Source organism: Drosophila kikkawai, chromosome 2L (assembly GCF_030179895.1).
Source record: "Drosophila kikkawai strain 14028-0561.14 chromosome 2L, DkikHiC1v2, whole genome shotgun sequence".
Lineage (NCBI taxonomy): Eukaryota > Metazoa > Arthropoda > Insecta > Diptera > Drosophilidae > Drosophila > Drosophila kikkawai.
The window spans coordinates 18,599,727-18,618,344 of NC_091728.1; the positions used below are offsets into that span (position 1 = coordinate 18,599,727).

Sequence of the window (18,618 nt, forward strand, 5' to 3'; positions counted from 1 at the left end):
TCCGAGAGTGTAAACTTAATTAAGAGCCTGCAAGGAGAGTTGATTTTGTTTGATTTACACGCCAGCAGCTGCACGCTTTAATTATATAGACGTGGGGGTCGGTCGTCGGTTCGGTGGGTCGGTGGGTCGAGCTGGGTCAGGGCCCCCGACCGAGAGCCATTCGAGTAGCCAGCTGTCGCTGATTGCCCACCAGGAAATGACCCACCGAAAAAAAGCTGTGCGGAGGAAAAAGGATCCAGTTCCAGGCCCTGGCATTTCATGGCTCATTAGGCATGCACATACGTTTGCTCCTGTTGGGTTTCGGATTGGGACTCGCATTCGAGCTGCTTCTGCTCTGCCCGCGTTCTCCTCCTCTGCCAAATCGTAACAAATTCAATTTTCTACGACGCCGATTTGGTTTCCGCACGTCTTAAGCTATCGTCGGCTACAGTCTACGCCATGAATATAGTTATTGGCTGCAAGTGTTTGTCTAGATGTCTGCCAGCAGCCGCCGGGCCCTGCCCCCCTTTCCTGCCCCAGTCGATACCGATTGCGCAGTAAAATAAATGATAAGAATCTGTGCGCTCTGCTCATGAATTACAAATCGCATAAAGGATTTGCCAGTGGCTCAAGACAGCGGCAAGGACGAGCAGCAGCTCCTTTCCTGCAGCTTGCACTGCCGACTGTTTGTTGGTCCGCAGGATGCGAAAGGGATCAGGACCTGGAAACGCTGGAGGGTTGGGCAAACAGCGCACAGCACGCCGAGCATTTTAATGCATTGAGAGGTTGGCCATTCCGGTGGCTCTTCAATGATTAGGAAAAATGCATTAATGTCCTGAAAGAAAATATGCCAGCCTTAGTAAAACAACTGGTTAAAGTTTTCATTTTTCATTCATTCTTTTTTATAAAATGTAGAATTTGTCAGCTTTTTCATTACGTTTAATTATTAATGTCAATTATTTGTTAGGACTAGTCGATTAATAGTTTATTATTGGCTAATGCTTTACACATTTCAGATCGTTTATTTCGCGCTCCCGCGACTATCTCTTAAATGCTTAGTAATACTAATCAATTTTTACATTTGATCGGTTTATTTCCATTACAGTTTTATACAGTGAGTCAAGGAGTTGCCATTCTATATCGTAGAAAAAATTATTATCACCGTTGGTTTTTCTTTGTCGTCGAAACTTGTTTAAGACATTATTTTCATTTTCATTTCTTCTTTTTATTTTCGTTTTTCTTATTATTCTATTTTTCGTTTTGTAGTATGATTTTAGGAAAATATGCCTTTCTAACACCCTAAGTAGACTAGGTTCTTGAAATTTATACAATAGATTATTGTTCTTGGTATTGTTTATTATTGGTATCAATAAATTTTTGCTTAAGGTTTTCCCATTGTAAGGTATTTCATTGGTTTCGAATAAAAAGTGAAAAAGATTACAAGTCAAAAAGGCAAAAAGGCAGGCAGGCGTCTTATTATAGAATATGGAATAGAGAAATAGTTTGGGAGAAAGAGTTAAGAGGAATAATGGGGTCGCAGGGTTTTGTTCACCAATTCCGGTATCTCTCAAACAGCCATTTTTGTGGTGTGGAAAAGATAGAAAAAGCTTTTTATTGCGGCAGTCGTTTTGGTTAGTTGAGTTCCCCACATTCACTATCCTCTATATATGGCAATGTATCATATTTTTTGTGATTTCTCTGTTACAACTATTATGAGCACAATTAATTACGACTTGTGTGTCTGCTTCTGCCTCTGCCTGACAAATTCCTGCTTGCTTATTCAATTAATTTCGTTTTTCTAGCGCTCATAAAATATGCTAAGGCCACATTTAATATATTTATAGTTCTATACCTACTTAATATTCTTGAGCTCAACGGAATATGAGTGGAAGGAAAGCGTGGAACGTGAAATGGGTTTAGTACATCTAATCAGGCTTCAGTTAAGGTAAAGTGAAGTGAGGCAAAAGGCAAACAGAGGATATATAAGACGCTGTAAAAGGGTAATTGAAACGAAATAGCTGCAAACAATGTGGATGGAAAAAGTGTGAACAGAACGGACAGGCTAAGTGAACAAATTGAAATTGGAATACGAAAGGTAAATAAAAGCAAAGGGGAACAGCTCAACAGGAAAAATTGTTAGCAATTCCTAAAGACTTTGGCGAATAGTGAGGCAAGTCACGAAGAGTATTAGTTAGGTGGAAAATATATCTGTAATATATCTAAGTAAAGAGGCAAAGTAATTGTGTTGAATAAGGTTAATATAATTAGTAGGATGTATGCGAAAAATGTAAAAAATATCAAAATGCTTGCTTAACTTTTATTTCAAAGAGCTCATTTGGGGTCAAATTGAATTAGGAAAACTAACCTAAGGCTGTACCAAGTCCGGCATAAGCGTAAAACATGAGCTGGCTAAAAGCTAATCATCGTTAAATATACATATATATACATAGTATACAGAAGCACATTTTTACATATATATTCCGCTCAACTCCTTTTTTTCTGCGGCTCTGTGGCCCCTCTCCCGGTGGCTTGCATTCAAATGACGGCGGCGTCCAGAATCTTGAATCGTGAGCGGAAAAAGTGTCAACACTCATTTTTTTTGGACGTGGAATGGGGAGAGCTTGTTGGATATTCCGAGTGTTCATTATCACGCAACGATGGCGGCCATTGTGGAAGTAGTGGACGATGATGGCGATGATGGGTAGCGCAAAGTGGAGGCAACCTGAGAATGATGCTGATGATGATGATGCTCCTGCTGGTGGGGTGAGTGCGGTGGCTGGTGATGTTGCTGCTGGAAACGGGATTGGGAATGGAAATGGGTGTGGGTGTGGGCGTGGGATTGCGATTGAGGCTGGGAAATGTGATGGACCGGAAAACTCCATAGAGCAAAAGGCATCTGCTGCTGAACCAACAAAAGCAGTTGGCGTAATTTGTTGGTCGTCGTTGTTGCTGCCATCGTTGTATCTTTCGCAGCGACCGCTGTTCCTGCTCCAGTTATTGTCGCCATCGCTGTCACTGCTCTTGTTTCACCTGCAATTCCCATCCCCATGCCCGGGCAGATGACATCCTCGCTCCCATTCCGCCGCCTGGCGCAGCGCATCTGCATCTGCGCCAACTGCAGCTCGCCTCGTCGTCATTCATCCCAGAGGCACTGTTGTTTCTGCCGCACATAATAGGTGAACTGTGTGCACTTGCGGCAGGTCTTGATGCCGCAGCGATAATTCGTCTGCTGTTGCTGGGCCCCGGAGGAGTCCACTCCAGCGGTCCCCTTGCCTTTGCAGTACTTGAGCCCGCAGGGATACCAACCGATGCAGGTCTCCAGGGTGCAGAGACAGGGGGCCCACAGGCTGCTCACCTCGTTGCAGCGCGTCGAGAGCGTGTCCGGGAACTTCTCGGTGGCGGCCTCCAGGCTGGAAATCGATGAGCCTGTGGTCGCCGCCAAACAAGATACAGCAATGAAGGAGAAGCGAAACAATAATGTAAACAGAAAAGTTTGAAAGCGGAAAATACCCCTTTACTTGGACGAACACTCTACATACATCTACCCCCAAAGTTTCGCCTTGTTTTATTATCTTTACGAAGATTACAGGCAAACACATCCGAAACTCAAAACTCTGAACTTGGGAAAAGGCTATAAATATACGAAATTTTTCTTTCAATCCCTGTTTTGTTTACACTTCAGGAAACTAAATTAAATTGATTGATTTTGACTCTCTACTATACGAAACTAAATTTATTTGGCTTCTTAAAAATATACAAGGCAATCCTTTCTATATTCTTTACTTTCATATTTTACCCCATATTGTATGTATATAATTTGTGCTGCCTTGTTTGCTGGGTTACAATGTTATTCCCTCTACCTGTCGCTTGTTTCCCCCTATTTTTCGTGTATATCGTGCTTTAATACAACTTGACCTAATTTTTGGCATACACGCAAATATAATCTGATAAGTCGACTGTAAATAGTCATAGAGTTTTGCAAGTACTATATTAAAACCGAATTACAATCGTATAAGAAGTAACGCGATTTCTATGTTTTGTTTCAATTAATTCCGAAAATAGGGAAACCGCCAAGTTCGCGATTTCAGCCTACACGATTTACTATTATTTAATGCATTTGTAGTTTTAAAATTGTAGTTATATATATACTATAAACTCTTAAAAGTTCCCTAAATCAATTACTAATAAATAATCCCCGTTAATACGTAAAAATTCGCACTCACCTGACAGATCTGCCCATGACTTTAGATCCACGTCCCTCACGTAGGTAGCGTCCATTGCCTCCGAGCAGAGGCCCTGCAGGTGGCGCGTGATGGGCAGGGATCGGTTCAACTGTACCCAGCTGCTCATCGTGTAGGTCTCGCGACCCTTATCCTCCTCGGGAGTGCGGATGGTATGCGGATTCTTTTGGCGCAGCTTGGCCATTGCCGCTGAGGATATGAAGTCGCCCTTGTTGAACTTGGTGGCGAAGCACATGACCTGGTACTGGCTCTGGCCGCGCTCCTCCTCGCCCAGCACCAAGGCCTTGAGGATTTGAACCTCCTGGCCGGGGAAAATGAGAAATATTCACGTTTTAATTTTAAATTCCTCTTTCGCGGGTTCAGTTTTCTTAACTCACATTGCGAAAGTCAATGACCTGGGTGATGAGCGTGCCGTCAGTCTTCTGAAATTCCAGCGTTATCAGGTCCTCGCCAATGTTGGAGGTAATACTCTCCTGGATCACCTCGCCGCCCTGCAAACAATCGGATTAGGGAGCAACAAGTGTTAGAGGATGTTAAATTACTTTTTCAGCATTTTCCCCCACCATCTAAAATATTAATAAAGCGCCAAGGCAGTCACGAGCTTGGGGGTATGGAATCCCTGTGTTGTCAGGACTTGAATTAACTATGACAGGTCCTGAAGCTGGGCGGCCATGAACCAAATTAGAGTCAAGAGAGTTGAAAAATAGAAAAAGGAAAAAACACACGAGTGGGGACGGAGAACGAAAACGAAACGAAACGGAGATGAGCTTTGGCAAGCAGCTGGATGAGAGGAACTCAGCCTCGTCACCCCACCACAACATCTCGAAATGTAGTTCAACAACAGCAAAATTTGCCCTTTACACGTGTACACGAGCAAATATGTTGGCAGTGGGTGTTATTGTGGAGATATTCTTTTCGAGGGTAGTATAATTTAGATAAGTAGTGTGTATGCTGCTTTGAATGTATGCTTACTTGAATAGAAACACAGTTTAGGACAAAATATTTGTATTATTTTGAATAAGAATTGTAAATTAAGACATGAATCCGTTATCGAAATTCTGATATATTTAAGTGTTAAGTCCCTTAACATGTTCTTTAACAAGAAAGAAATCTAACTTTAGAAAGCCGAGGTATACATACTCTTGCGGTTTGCAATTGCATTAATGGATTAAGATAATTAAAGGGTCTGAAATAACACACTTCGATGGAAGCTTCTAACTAAACTAACATAATACCTTGCAAATGTGTAGCTAAATGTTGAGGTAAACTCAAATATTTGCCATACTTAAACTTCATTAAAAGCAGCTTTGGTATATTACTTATGTTTTTTGGCCCTATTTATCGATTAACCTTTCCAATGACTGATCTAAAAGGGTATTTGGCATTTTGCTCCTCCAAAAATACCATATCCTTTATTTTCTCTGTTGTTGTTTTGGTTCTTGTTGCTGCTGCTGGCTTTCCTCCGTGTTTGCACAAAGGGACATGTAAACAAAGAATGACAGGGAGAAGCAAGAGGGAAAGAGGAGAAAGCAGAATGGAGAACGGAAAAGAGAGCAGGGGCAGAGAAGGAAGAGAGCCATCAGGAGGACATTTTGGGGCCAGGGACAAAGTGCAGAACAATGAAGGATGTCACATGTAAACAAATATGCTGCCACTGTGTGGAGGAGAGAAAAGAAAGAGAAGAGGAGGGAGAGCAGTGAGCGTTTCGACTGATGTCAACTTTCATTATAAGCCCAGCGCTGTTTTTGGCCAACTAATCTAAAATTTATGGAAAAGCCGAAAGCAAAGTGTCAATATTGTGACAGTCGGAACAACAAAGTCAACTAATATTGAAGCCGAAAAGTGAAATGTCAGGAAAGTGACATTCCAGAAATGACATTGAACTGCACTGCTTTTAGGGCTATACAAATATTTATACACATTATTAAAATGAATTAATTGTTCCCATTCATATTCTCATGATATCCTTTTAAGGGAAATAGGAATGCCGGCTGTGGCATGCATAAACTTCGACATGGACGAATGGGTTTCTGCAGTCACACAAATGAAATGCCTGCATGCCAACTTTTAGTTTCTTGGAAATCTACGTACGTTATCTGGAATATGCAAAAACTATGTATTTTACTAATATCTTTGAATTCTTTTTAAGCCAAACTAGTCTTTCCTTTTAATAATTAGTGTTTTTCCCCTCTCACTGTTTTTCTTTCTCTCCGTTTTTTGGCTGTTTTGTTTTGCTGCGCTCATTTTCGCAAATCAAATGGGCAACGCTGCTGGCGTCGCTGCGTTTAGTAGCCTTGATTTTCGGGTTTCTTTGTTGTTTTTCTTGATTCGCACCTGATTCTGGACGTTGATGAGCAGCTGGGACCGCACCTGGTCCATGACCATCATATTGCAGACCAGCAGCCACAGAAAGGCGCGACTGTGCTTGAAGAAGTGATTGCGGCTGACGACGCGAGAGCCGCAGCGACGCTTGGCAGCAACAACACCACTGCACTGGTGCTTATGATCATTTGGGGCGCTGTAACACGTATTCCGCCAGCGGATATGGGAAGCGCGGGCCGAGGCGTAAGCGTTCGCGACTCTCGTCGGATTCTCCGGCTCCAGAATCATAGCGCGACGTTTGCGATGCGACACTATAAAGTAAAAAACCGCCGCGCGAACGAACCACTTGCTTTGACTGAAAAAAATGAATGAATGAATGAAACGATTGACGCAAATGGTCTCACCGTTTTCCTAATCAGCTGGGCGGTGTGACCGTACCGAAATACCACAGGAGCAGTCTGCCAGTGCTGCCAACTCAGCTATTTTTATAGTATTTTTATACAGATGCGGTGAAAATCGCAATTTATTTGTCTTCGTAAAAATACGTGTGCTGAAAAGGGACAGAAAATACATTAATTTTATGTGTTTGAAATTTTAAGAATATTCCAGTTAGTTGGTATTTTTCCCAGTCCCGTTTTGGATTTTTTGCAGCAAAAGGTCATACTGTCATCCAGCTGTTTTCTCTACTATGCACTAAAATTGCCCAAACGCGTTGCCTCGTAGTCGCTTGTGACGTGTTGTTTTTTTGTAAACTATGTTTTTCACCTTCTAAACCGGGAATAGTTTGCTGAATATTAACCGAAATCCATCTTATTCGCCGGCCACCACACACACAACACAATGCTGACCCTGCGGGAGCGCCAAATCAGTGAGAAACCGGCGAAGCAATGTCCCTACCGGAAGGAAAAGTTTTAATTAATGGGTTTTCCGACTTGTATTACAGATGCCATTAAGCAGATGCTTAATCTGAACTCGCAGCAGCCGAAGGCTCTGGCTGCGGAGCCCGTGTGGAAGATCCTCATCTACGATCGCGTCGGCCAGGACATTATATCGCCGATTATTTCCATCAAGGAGCTGCGCGAACTGGGCGTGACCCTGCATGTGTGAGTGCCTGGAAGTTATTTCTCTAAAATATCCTTAAGTATACATTGTGTTCATCCGCAGGCAACTCCACTCAGATCGCGACTCCATCCCGGACGTGCCGGCCATCTACTTCTGCCTGCCCACCGACGAGAATCTCGACAGGATCCAGCAGGACTTCTCCAACGGCCTGTACGATGTCTATCACCTGAACTTCCTGGCGCCAATAACACGCAGCAAGATCGAGAATCTGGCAGCTGCCGCCCTGCATGCCGGCTGCGTGGCCAACATTCATCGCGTCTACGACCAGTACGTGAACTTCATCAGCCTGGAGGATGACTTCTTTGTGCTGAAGCACCAGCAGAGCGAGCAGTTGTCCTACTACGCCATCAATCGAGCCAACACCCGCGACGAGGAGATGGAGGCGCTGATGGACTCCATTGTCGACTCTCTGTTCGCCCTGTTTGTGACCCTCGGTAACGTTCCGATCATCCGGTGTCCGCGGAACAGTGCCGCTGAGATGGTTGCTCGCAAGCTGGAGAAGAAGCTGCGCGAGAACCTGTGGGATGCGCGTGCTAATCTGTTCCACATGGATGCCACGCAGGCGGGCGGCGGAGTGTTCAGCTTCCAGCGGCCTGTGCTTCTGCTGCTGGACAGAAACATGGATCTGGCCACGCCGCTGCATCACACATGGTCGTACCAGGCGCTGGTGCACGATGTCCTGGACTTGGGACTGAATTTGGTCTACGTGGAGGATGAAACAGCAAGTGCAGGCAAGTAAATGCGTCATGGCCCTGAAATGGCAGAATGATTCACGATTTATACGTTTTAGGAGCCCGGAAAAAGCCAAAGGCCTGCGATTTGGATCGCAACGATCGCTTCTGGATGACGCACAAGGGCAGTCCGTTCCCCACTGTGGCCGAGGCCATCCAAGAGGAGCTGGAGTCCTATCGCAACTCCGAGGAGGAAATCAAGCGCCTGAAGACCTCGATGGGCATCGAGGGCGAATCGGACATAGCCTTCTCTCTGGTCAACGACACCACTGCCCGGCTGACCAATGCCGTCAATTCACTGCCGCAGCTGATGGAGAAGAAGCGCCTGATCGATATGCACACCAAGATCGCCACTGCTATCCTAAACTACATCAAGGCTCGCCGGCTGGACTCTTACTTCGAGATCGAGGAGAAGGTGATGTCGAAGCAGACGCTGGACAGGCCGCTGCTGGACCTGCTACGGGACGGGGAGTTTGGTCAGGCGGAGGATAAGCTGCGTCTGTACATCATCTACTTTATCTGCGCCCAGCAGTTGCCCGACTCGGAGCAAGAGCGGCTCAAGGAGGCGCTCCAGGCGGCCGGCTGTGATCTGACCGCCCTGGCATATGTGCAGCGCTGGAAGGCGATCATGAACCGATCGCCGGGAATAAGTCAGGCAACCCAGTACGAGGGCGGCGGAACCAAAACCGTGTCCATGTTCACCAAGCTCGTCTCGCAGGGCAGCTCCTTTGTGATGGAGGGCGTCAAGAATCTGGTGGTGAAGCGGCATGTAAGCACTCTTCATTTCGCTATAAAATTACCATTCCGCTTACTGAGATCCTTTCCAGAATCTTCCAGTGACCAAGATCACCGAACAGGTGATGGAGTGTCGCAGCAATGCTGAGACGGATGACTACTTGTATCTGGACCCCAAGCTTCTCAAGGGTGGCGATGTATTGCCCAAGAATAGGGCACCATTCCAGGACGCTGTGGTCTTTATGGTCGGCGGAGGGAACTATATCGAGTACCAGAACCTGGTGGACTTCATCAAGCAGAAGCAGACGTCTAACGTTCAGCGACGCATCATCTACGGCGCCTCCACGCTAACCAATGCGCGGCAGTTCCTCAAGGAGCTCTCAGCCCTGGGCGGCGAGATCCAGTCGCCATCGACGTCGTCGGCGAGTTAGGAGCGACTGCTCCGATTCCATTGCTGCTGAGCGGAGTGGACAGGGACTGGGCTGGGTGCGCATGTGTGTCTGTGTGGCTTCTGTCGTTTACTTTAAGCATATCCAAAAATAAATTAAATGCCAGGCAAAAGAAAAAAAAATGAGAAACAAGCGGACACAAAGGGAGAACTTCAGCACTCGGCAATTACTCCAACCTGACGCTTAATCCCCGAAGGACAACAAGCAAAAACATGCGTTGCCTCGTGTACAACAAGTCCAGGGAGCTGGACCTGGAATGGGAGCTCGCGGCGGCATGGGCAAGGGGCACTCGCATTCTAGGCACCCATTAACACCAACTTGGCAACGCTTTGATGGACAGCTGACAGACAACCAGTCAACGGCTGAGGCGATGATGGCCCCAGCCCGATTCCCGATGCCTTCGGCGGCGATGCCACAATTATGGGGCGACAACTATGCGCGGCACTTGGGGACAGCGACAGAAGCTGGCAGGGCAGAGCCTAGCAATTAGCACTATCCCTGGCCAACTCTATGAATGGACGACAGTCGATGGCTCCGCAGCTCTGGAGCACTCAACTGATATATTTTTTTGTAGAAGCACTCTCAGGCCAGGCTTGGCTGCTGCACTGATTGAATGTCGCCTCTTTGGGAGACGAGCAGGCAGGCAAGTCAATCACAGAAGAGCGTTAAATTATCCCAGGAACCCAGAGTGTTGGCAGAATTACGGCGTTTTTACTTACATATGAATGTACGTAGTTTTTTATGCACTTGCAAGATATTAAAATCTTGGTCAGAAGCTTGCAAAGCAGCGAAGGACTCGTTTCCGACCCCATAAACCATATATATTCTTGATTAGCATTAACAGCCGAGTCTTTTTAGCCATGTTGGTACAAAACATAATTTTTAAAAAAATTTTCAAAATTATGTAAGGGGTTACATCGTCAAAATTGTCAAAAATTGGCAAAAATGTTGATTTCTTAAAATTTTAATTTTAATATGCTGATTACAACCCATTAAAAACAAACACAGCAAAGCTTTCCGAACTGAAATTAATTCATTTTTGGCTTAGTTGTGATCAATTTTTGATCCAATCCATGATGATCCTATAACAAACTGCAAGGGTATACAAATTATAGCTTCCCGAAGTTATAACAAATAACAAATATTTAAAAAATACAAAAGTTAAGAGAAAGTTCCTTGCAAAATACTAGATTTTGTATTTAGGAAATAATAAAATGTCAGAATAGAGAGGCTTATAATTATGGTAAATATTTAAGAGGTTTGAAAATACTTTATTTTAAATATAATTTTGCAAACGTCAACTAAAATCTATTAAACATTATCGAGTAATTCAAATTTCACGAAATTTAAATTTAGCTTCATCGACTTTAGGCGTAAGGTACATCATAATTTTAATTGTAGATGTTAATTGGGAATATACATAAATAGAAAATCAAGAAAAAAGTAAAGCCTATATTTAACTCATTATCAATTTATTTACAAAACTATCTCTACTTATAAATTGTATTTTAATTGATATATAAACCTAAATAATTTATGTATAGATGTTGCCAAAGGCTTCCTTAAAATAGGTATTATAAATCAATTACGCTAATTTATATACATAAAATTAATTTTCGAGCTTCGATCTAGGAATGCATTGTCCATCGATCTCCCGAATCGAACCCCATAAATCCCCCATAAAGTGTTCAACAGATCCCACTCTAATTCAAGCTATTCCTAAGCTCATCCAGAGGGCCCACTGTAGACAGTTTTCCAAGATAAGCTGGCAAACACAAATACCAAAAAGATGAGGAGAAAAATATGGAGAGGAAAAAAGCGATACGTAGGCTAATTAACACTTTTGGTAAATCAGAATTGATGGCCCTGCTGAAAGGCCACAGATGAGATGATGACGCTGAGACGATGACGATGATTATTCATGGAGCGTTGAGTTTAAATATTGGTTTTGGTTGGGCCGAAAAGGGGGAACCTGGGTTGGGTTACTATCCAGACTACCCGTGGCCACAATTTAAATGTTAACATAAACAAGAGCAATTTAACAAAAGCCCAGGCCGAGACCCAAAAAGGCCAAAATCCAAAAATACAGAGGGAACAGGGGAAGAGAGTCCGCGCCGCACAAAACTGGTAACTGGTGGTAACTGGCAACTGGTAACCCAAAGTGATTTCACGGGTGGTCCGAAAAAGATGCGGCTCAAACAAATCATAAAGGAAAAAATGAGAGGGAAAAACGACCAACAGAAACTAACAACGAAACGCAACATGAAAGAAATTCTTAACTTGCCACATGCATGAATCGATTATGTGGTAAATGCAACTGCCGCCGTGTGCGTGAGTATCTGTGTGGACTCCGGGGCTCCGAAGCTCCAACTGCCGAGCTTGAGCCCAGAGGAGCACACACAACCAAAGTCCCAAATAAAACTAAAGAAACCAAAATGAACAAAAAATAAAAATACAAAAAAAAAAGATGGTCAGGCAGCCGTTTCCCACATTCCTGCTGTGAATCATAATGGCTGCCGCTGTCGTCGTCTTGGTTCTGGCTGGCTCCTCCGGCTGCCCTCTCCGGGCGCTCGAGCACCTCGCACAGATACACACGCGGCTCGGCTCTCTGCGCCAACATCCCATACATATATCATAATCTTAACAACTCTTAACAAGGCAGAACGAATTCCAAAATTCGAGGAGCCGGGCACAAACAGCCAGTCAGGCGGTCGGACGATCCCACAAAATGAAGTGCCGGGTCAGACAGAGAAGGCGAGCTCTTGCTGCTCGGATCTTCAGCTTCATTTTCATCTTCATCTTCAAGTTTAGCTTTAGCTTTTACCAGACCCATGAATGGTGGCTTACTGGCCACGAAAAGATCCGGGATGGACAGTCGTAAACCTTGTAAGCCTTCTAAAACTTCAATCGCATAAGCTTGGTATATTGCTAAACAATTTCTTGTGGGTTAAATGTACTATTTCAGATGAGGGTTCAATAAAAAAAAGCGTCTAAAACTAAGAAAGTTTGTATGTCACTTAAAAGTAATATATATTTTCAGATCCCATTACTAATATACAATTAATAGAGTAAATAAATATGAAAATGAATATTTCTATCACCTAATACATTTTTTCTTCCTATAAACTTTTCTAAATATTCATTTTCCTGAACCTATAGTTTCAAAACTTCTACCAAATATTTCCCTTAAACCCCTAATGTTTTCCAAGCCGCCTTAAAGCACTCCAAAGTGAAATCAAGCATAGACGTTTTAATTTTGCTGGATCTTCTCTGGATTCCTTCCGTATTTTATCCTTGTCAACATTTTGTTGCCATGTCTATTGATGTTGTTATTCGAGTTGCTGCTACTACCACTAACATTTCTGAGAGCCGCCGCCTTCGGTGGTCCATTCCACTCGGCGATCGGGAGCGGCATGTTAATTAATCAGCCAAATAATAATACAGCACCCTCGAAGATGAAGAAACGAGCCGAAACGGAGGCGGAGGCGGAGAGGTACCAAATATTTGCTGGCAATAAATGAGCAGGCCGGGATGGATCATCCTGGGAAGCTGAAGGAGGAGTGGGAGCTGGCTTGTTAGCGGCTTGTTAGGCGGGCTACCAAAAACACGCTAAATAAAACAAAAACAAAAAAAAAAAACAGGGGGGACTGAGAAAAAAGTGAAATAAAATAATAATAAAAGATGAGGATGCCGCATGGCTGTTGGCCATTTCCTGGAGTCATCACAGAATGTGCAACAAGAAATTGATTTAAACAAAAATCTTATTGCGTGACGCATCCCATGGCCCGGCCACGCCCCTCCACTCGCCCCAACCTGGCCGGCCCTGGTCATTAAAACAAAACGAAAACAAAATCGAAATAAATGCAAGGAAATTGTAACCGGCCGAGGAGTGACCAAGGGGATGGGGACTGGTGGTATGGGGAGGAACCCTACTTTTCTGGGTCTTCATTATCCTGGCCTCGGGCGGTTTTTTGTTCGCCGGACCGCTCCTAATGGCCACCAACAAACAGCAGCCAACAGCTTCATCAAACATAAACAAATACACTGGACATGGTCAGATTTTACCCCACATGCTGCTCTGCAAAAGGGAGACTACTCGCATGCACTGCAGAAAATAAGGAATTTTTTAATCCTATAAAGAGGTTTAAGTTAGTTTTTATCTCTAATATAAGTAAACTAAGTATATTTCTGGGCTTAGATTTAACAAGAAAAAATGTTTACTTCGGTATGGCAAAGATTGTATAGAGAATCGGAATTTTTAGTTTGATATTTTAGAGTTTAAAAACGCCATAACTAAGCAAAAAAATCCTCAAAATCAATTCGGAAAGCGTCTCTGTGCTAGTTATTTCTAGGTTAACAAATCTGCATACTTCATTTAAAATTTTCAGAAATCAACATGTTTTCAATTTTTGAACATTTTAACGATGTAACCCCTTATAAAATTTTGAAAAAAATTTTAAAAATTTTATTTTATTCTAAAATGGCTGAAAACATTCTCCTTTAATTTCTGATCAAGAATATATATGATTTATAGGGTCGGAAATGACTTCTTGACTGCATTTTAAGCTTCAGACTGAAATTATAATACCCTGCAAGGGTATAAAATAAATCTGAATCTTGGTATTTTCATTTACCCAACTTTATTTTAAGTGCACGCTCAATCTGCGGGTCAGGCCAGAGAGGTAAGCCAAGGAAGACGACGACGTTGCCTTTGCTTTACGATCGCGTATCTCAAGTTTATCGCTTCATTTTCCATGTTTTATGCGCAATTTATGCCGCACAGCCTCAGTCGAAGTCGCCCTACCCGTGGCATAACCCCCTAACTGCTCCCTTAACCCATCGCATTCTGGCCAGTTCTGGTGGTGGCCTTATGCTGACGCTGCTCTGGCTGGGACTGGCAATTGCACACGCACCGCTTTGTCTGCCGAAGAAGATGCTCCTCTGGGCCGCGTCTGCGGCATCTGCCTGCCTTGGGAACCAAAGAGGAGCGAGACGCCAGCCCATTCCCATTCTCCTTCCACTTTGGGCCCATGTCCAACCTCCCTGGCCTCCCAGCCTCATTGGGCATAAGTAGTTTTTGCTGCTCCTCGGCTCCGCCGGTTTTATTTCTGCGTGCGGTTTGTTTTAGACTCGTGCATAATAAAGTCTGACTAACATGCGGTTACAGAACGGAACAGAATGGTTCTCTGGTTATTAGTGGGTGTGGGGCAGATGGCTTTCTGTAGTTATAGACTCGCTTAAAAAATCAATTAACAAATGGTACAAATGAAATGTATTTCTAAGTGGCTACAATCGAAATTCTATTAAGCTCAAAATAATAAGTAGTTAGAAAGATATCCTTGATAACATAAGGATAATTATATTTATTTAAGGAAGATAAATAATAAATGAGGTATTTTATGACAAATTAATTCTTCAAAATTTGAAAAGAAAGGTATGCGCCTTGGTCCCACCCCCATGCTGGCTCTGAACTTAAGATACTTCTGCCATAATCCCTATACATCAGTGACTTCTCAAAGAACTTGGGCAATTAGCTGCCGCTTTGTAGGCAATTAACTGGCGATTAATGGGCACACACACACACACACACATGTCCGGCGAATGGGGGTTATAAAAATGTTCTAACTGCCTACACTCGTAACTTACATCTCTATGGGTTCGGTCTTTGTTTTGTGTGCGTGGTTAATTTTTTATTTTTATGTTTTGTCAGTGTTTATAATTAATCACCTGTTGTATGCATCTGTGGTTCCATTCCATTCCCGGGGCTCACCTGTCCGTGCGTACCCCCACACCCTGTCTCTCTCTCTCTCTCTGCTTCTCTAGCGCCATTAGCGCCGGCTTCTTTTTCCCATTTCTCATTTTTGGTTGCTGGTGAAGTCCTCCCCTGCGCTTTGATGTCTTTATTTACTAATTTCCCGCTTATCATTTGGATGTTTTGTATTTTGTAAATTGAAACATTTTCACTAATTGCCTGAAAATTTGTTGGCCTGGCCAGCAGATGTCGAGTGCCCTCTGACCCTCGCCTCCATCTACATTTCCCATTTCCCATCTTCGTCTCCATCTCCACCTCCTTTCTCCGGCAATTAGAAGCCGCCGCGGCAATCGCCTACATCCGGTGGCCAGAACCAAAAGTCACTAAGCTAAAAAGAATGGAAAATTATGTGGGCGAGGGTTTTCCAGGAAAAAACTACGCAACTGGCAACTGACTCTTGACCATGTTCAGCATAGAGAGTCATTAACTTGAGCATTGATTCACACTGTCCAGTAAAGTTAAGAGAGATAAAGAGTATAATACGTTTGAAGGTTTAACTTAAGTTAAGGATTAACTTTTTACGCATTAATTGGTATAATAAACTTAATACAAATCTCTTAAAATGTCGTTTTTTTAGAATATCAGGATATTACTAAAAATAATTTCGAAAACAGATTTAATTTCGATCAAGTTATCAAGTTTGTAATTAAATTTTATTTTCTACTATGAATCAATGGGAATTTTTGATGTTCCTTAGTTTATGTAGTATGGTGCCGATTCTGGCCAAGCATTCTCGCATCCTGGACACACACTCATTGCCATCAGCGTCTTTTGTTTTTAAGACTTAAGCGCCGCCTCGCCAAAGCAATTTCACAGTGCTTGACAAAAGTTTCGCAGTTGTCGGCTGTAACTCCTCGCTCCCCAATCCCCAATACACCAATGCCCATTCTCCATTCGCCAGTTGGAGTACAAGGCCCAAGAATTTTAAGTGAGTTAAGGCTGGAGCGACAGACAGTCTGCAATGGGCTGTGGCCGCGCAGATCCTCCTCATTGGAAATGCATTTTTCATGATGTTGCTGCCGCTTACAAGAGGAAAAAGGCAAGTAAAAAAAAAATAAGAAAAATTGAGAAAAAATAATGAAGCTGGCATAGACGAACGGACGCCGTCGAGCACGATTTGCTTGTAAGGCTCCGGCGACAACAGCAGCTGGAGTTGCAACTCGCGAACAGAACGCAAATTAAGGCAGCGAAATTAATTGAAGTGATGTGCAGGCAAAATTGTAAATGTGCAGCGAAAAGCAGAAGATTACCGAAAGAATTGCAGTATCCGCAACAGGCAGCAGCAGCAGCAGCAGCAGCAGCAGCAGCAGCAGCAGCAGCAGCAGGAGCAGCAACAGCAACATCAGCCGCAATCCTGACAAGCCATTTTGTACTTACAAGTCATTATCACCGGCCAAGAGCCGATCGCTAGCCACTGATAAGGGTCCAGCGGAGACCTACGGTTATATCTCCCCGGTCCAGGCTCCTGTATCCTTCCCCACCTATTCCCTTTTATCACCGCGCTGCCATCGACAACATCAAAGGCAGCAACAACAACGAGATAACGAGCAACAGAGACATTCGAAACGGGAGCAACCGCCAACTGGAACGCAGTGGATCTGATCGGATCGGATTGGATCGGGATTGGATCGGGATGGGATCGGTATCAGGGAAAGGAAAGGAACTCGGGCTGAGGTTGCCCAGGTACACTGGTACTATAATGTAGAGACATGTAAGACATTCTATTAACTATGAAATAAAAAGTTAAAAGTAATTCTCCTATAAATATTAATTTTTCAAGCCTTATTGAGTCATTTTAAATAATTAGATTAAGTTAGATTACCTGAGTGCTTCAAGAATTTAATTTTACATTATTTTAAAATCTTTTTTTGACTAACAAACCACTGTGACCCAGGAGCAGAGACTCAAGCACACACTGTGTGTGCAGCGAACAAAGCCTTGATGATAATGATGTCATTTGGCATTTATTTACGAGGCCCATAGTGGATGCTAAACGAGATCTAATTTACATTTATAAAGCTGTTCTACGCACGCACCCCGAGAATTGGGACTTGTTCGCGTTTAACTCCTGCACATCCTGAAAAGGCAACCCATTCCCATCCCTGCCCCCGTCACCTCTCACGCTCCCTCTCCCCTTACTGACAACTCCTTGTGTGTCCTGTCCTTAATGTTGTTGCTGTGCCCGCCGCTGATCGTTGCGCATTGTTGATAAGATCACAATCGAATCGCCTTAATCGCTCTCCTGTGTGTTGTGTGTGTGTGTGACAACAGCAACAACAATGGGCCACTGACAGGGGGCGAATAAGGGAATTGGTATTGCGGTAGTGGGAAAGGAGCGAGCAGCAGGGAGCAGGACAAGAGCAACTAAGTGATTCAAAGTACAAGTGCATAAATTACAGATAACGATACGTGGCTCGCTTGTCGTTTTTATTGTGCAACTTGTGCTGGTGGCAAAGGAAAAACCAGAGGAGCAGCTATGTAATGGGGGAACTTAGTTATAGAAAGTGTTTTGATTATAACTTATTTTATTGTCCTTTAAATAACAAATTTGTCTCTCCTCAATACGAGCTTTTATGTAAAAAATAGACAAAAATAAACAAACCGCCGATCAGCTCCACTCGGGTAATTCGTTTGAGCTAGTTAATTTCAGCGGCGCTGAGTGACCGCCACCCAATCGGAAAGCTGATCGAATTTCGGAGAATCCTTTGGGCTATTGTGTTTGCCGCTGCACGAAATTCCGGGTATTGCATCCGCAGAACCGCCGAAAAAGAACCAGCTCTAAACTGGCCATCAAAAAGCAAAAAAGCGGCCTATTATGAGGCGATCTTGGGCTGAGTTTGCTCGTTTGTTTGGCCTTCTTTTTTGTCTTTTTTTTCCTCCTCTCTTTTTTTTTTTGGGAGGCTTCTGCTCCGCTCGCTTGGTGGTCAGCAAATGAAGTCATAAAATTTTCAGCGTGCCAAAGCCCAAAACCAAAGCCAGGCCAGAAAGGGAGCCAGAATGGTTGGGAAGACAGCCAGCCGGCCTTTTGTACGGTAGGCCCAGAGCTGCCATTGATGATGGAGATGATGATGGGCCAGAGCCCGTGGCTACACAATCACACAAAACCCCCACGATCACGACGATGCGTCCTCGTCTGCGGCGGCTCCTTGCGATACAATGATACAATATTATTATGCTGCCCCAGCATCAGATTGAAATCAAAGTGTATCTCCTCTGGATGCCCTTCT

General features: G+C 43.7%; 3 protein-coding genes across 3 annotated transcripts; 2 read left to right on the forward strand and 1 right to left on the reverse strand.

The window, feature by feature from the left end:
* Positions 1-851: 851 nt before the first annotated feature.
* Positions 852-6,897, reverse strand: oaf (out at first). Its single transcript, XM_017170758.3, has 4 exons — positions 6,555-6,897; positions 4,598-4,711; positions 4,203-4,521; positions 852-3,405 (listed from the first exon to the last, which is right to left on the reverse strand). The coding sequence occupies exons 1-4, from the start codon at positions 6,828-6,830 to the stop codon at positions 3,113-3,115; spliced, it is 1,002 nt and encodes a 333-aa protein (XP_017026247.2). The 5' UTR covers positions 6,831-6,897; the 3' UTR covers positions 852-3,112.
* A 342-nt stretch (positions 6,898-7,239) lies between these two features.
* Positions 7,240-9,703, forward strand: Slh (sec1 family domain containing Slh). Its single transcript, XM_017170768.3, has 5 exons — positions 7,240-7,410; positions 7,486-7,645; positions 7,707-8,395; positions 8,455-9,164; positions 9,223-9,703. The coding sequence occupies exons 1-5, from the start codon at positions 7,383-7,385 to the stop codon at positions 9,559-9,561; spliced, it is 1,926 nt and encodes a 641-aa protein (XP_017026257.1). The 5' UTR covers positions 7,240-7,382; the 3' UTR covers positions 9,562-9,703.
* Positions 9,704-16,615: 6,912 nt separating this feature from the next.
* On the forward strand, positions 16,616-16,993 carry LOC138928340 (uncharacterized). Its single transcript, XM_070285347.1, has one exon. It carries the CDS (start codon positions 16,616-16,618, stop codon positions 16,991-16,993), a length of 378 nt encoding a protein of 125 aa, XP_070141448.1.
* The last annotated feature ends 1,625 nt before the right edge of the window (positions 16,994-18,618 follow it).

Bases quoted from the DNA above. Each gene is read 5' to 3' on its own strand.
- Slh (XM_017170768.3), top strand. From the start codon at position 7,383: ATGCTGACCCTGCGGGAGCGCCAAATCA. The intron at 7,646-7,706 runs GTGAGTGCCTGG...GTTCATCCGCAG, and splicing joins CTGGGCGTGACCCTGCATGT to GCAACTCCACTCAGATCGCG. The intron at 9,165-9,222 runs GTAAGCACTCTT...GATCCTTTCCAG, and splicing joins ATCTGGTGGTGAAGCGGCAT to AATCTTCCAGTGACCAAGAT.
- oaf (XM_017170758.3), bottom strand. From the start codon at position 6,830: ATGATTCTGGAGCCGGAGAATCCGACGAGAGTCGCGAACGCTTACGCC. The intron at 4,712-6,554 runs GTGCGAATCAAG...GATTGTTTGCAG, and splicing joins TCATCAACGTCCAGAATCAG to GGCGGCGAGGTGATCCAGGA. The intron at 4,522-4,597 runs GTGAGTTAAGAA...TTCCCCGGCCAG, and splicing joins AGGTCATTGACTTTCGCAAT to GAGGTTCAAATCCTCAAGGC.
- LOC138928340 (XM_070285347.1), top strand. From the start codon at position 16,616: ATGTGCAGCGAAAAGCAGAAGATTACCGAAAGAATTGCAGTATCCGCA.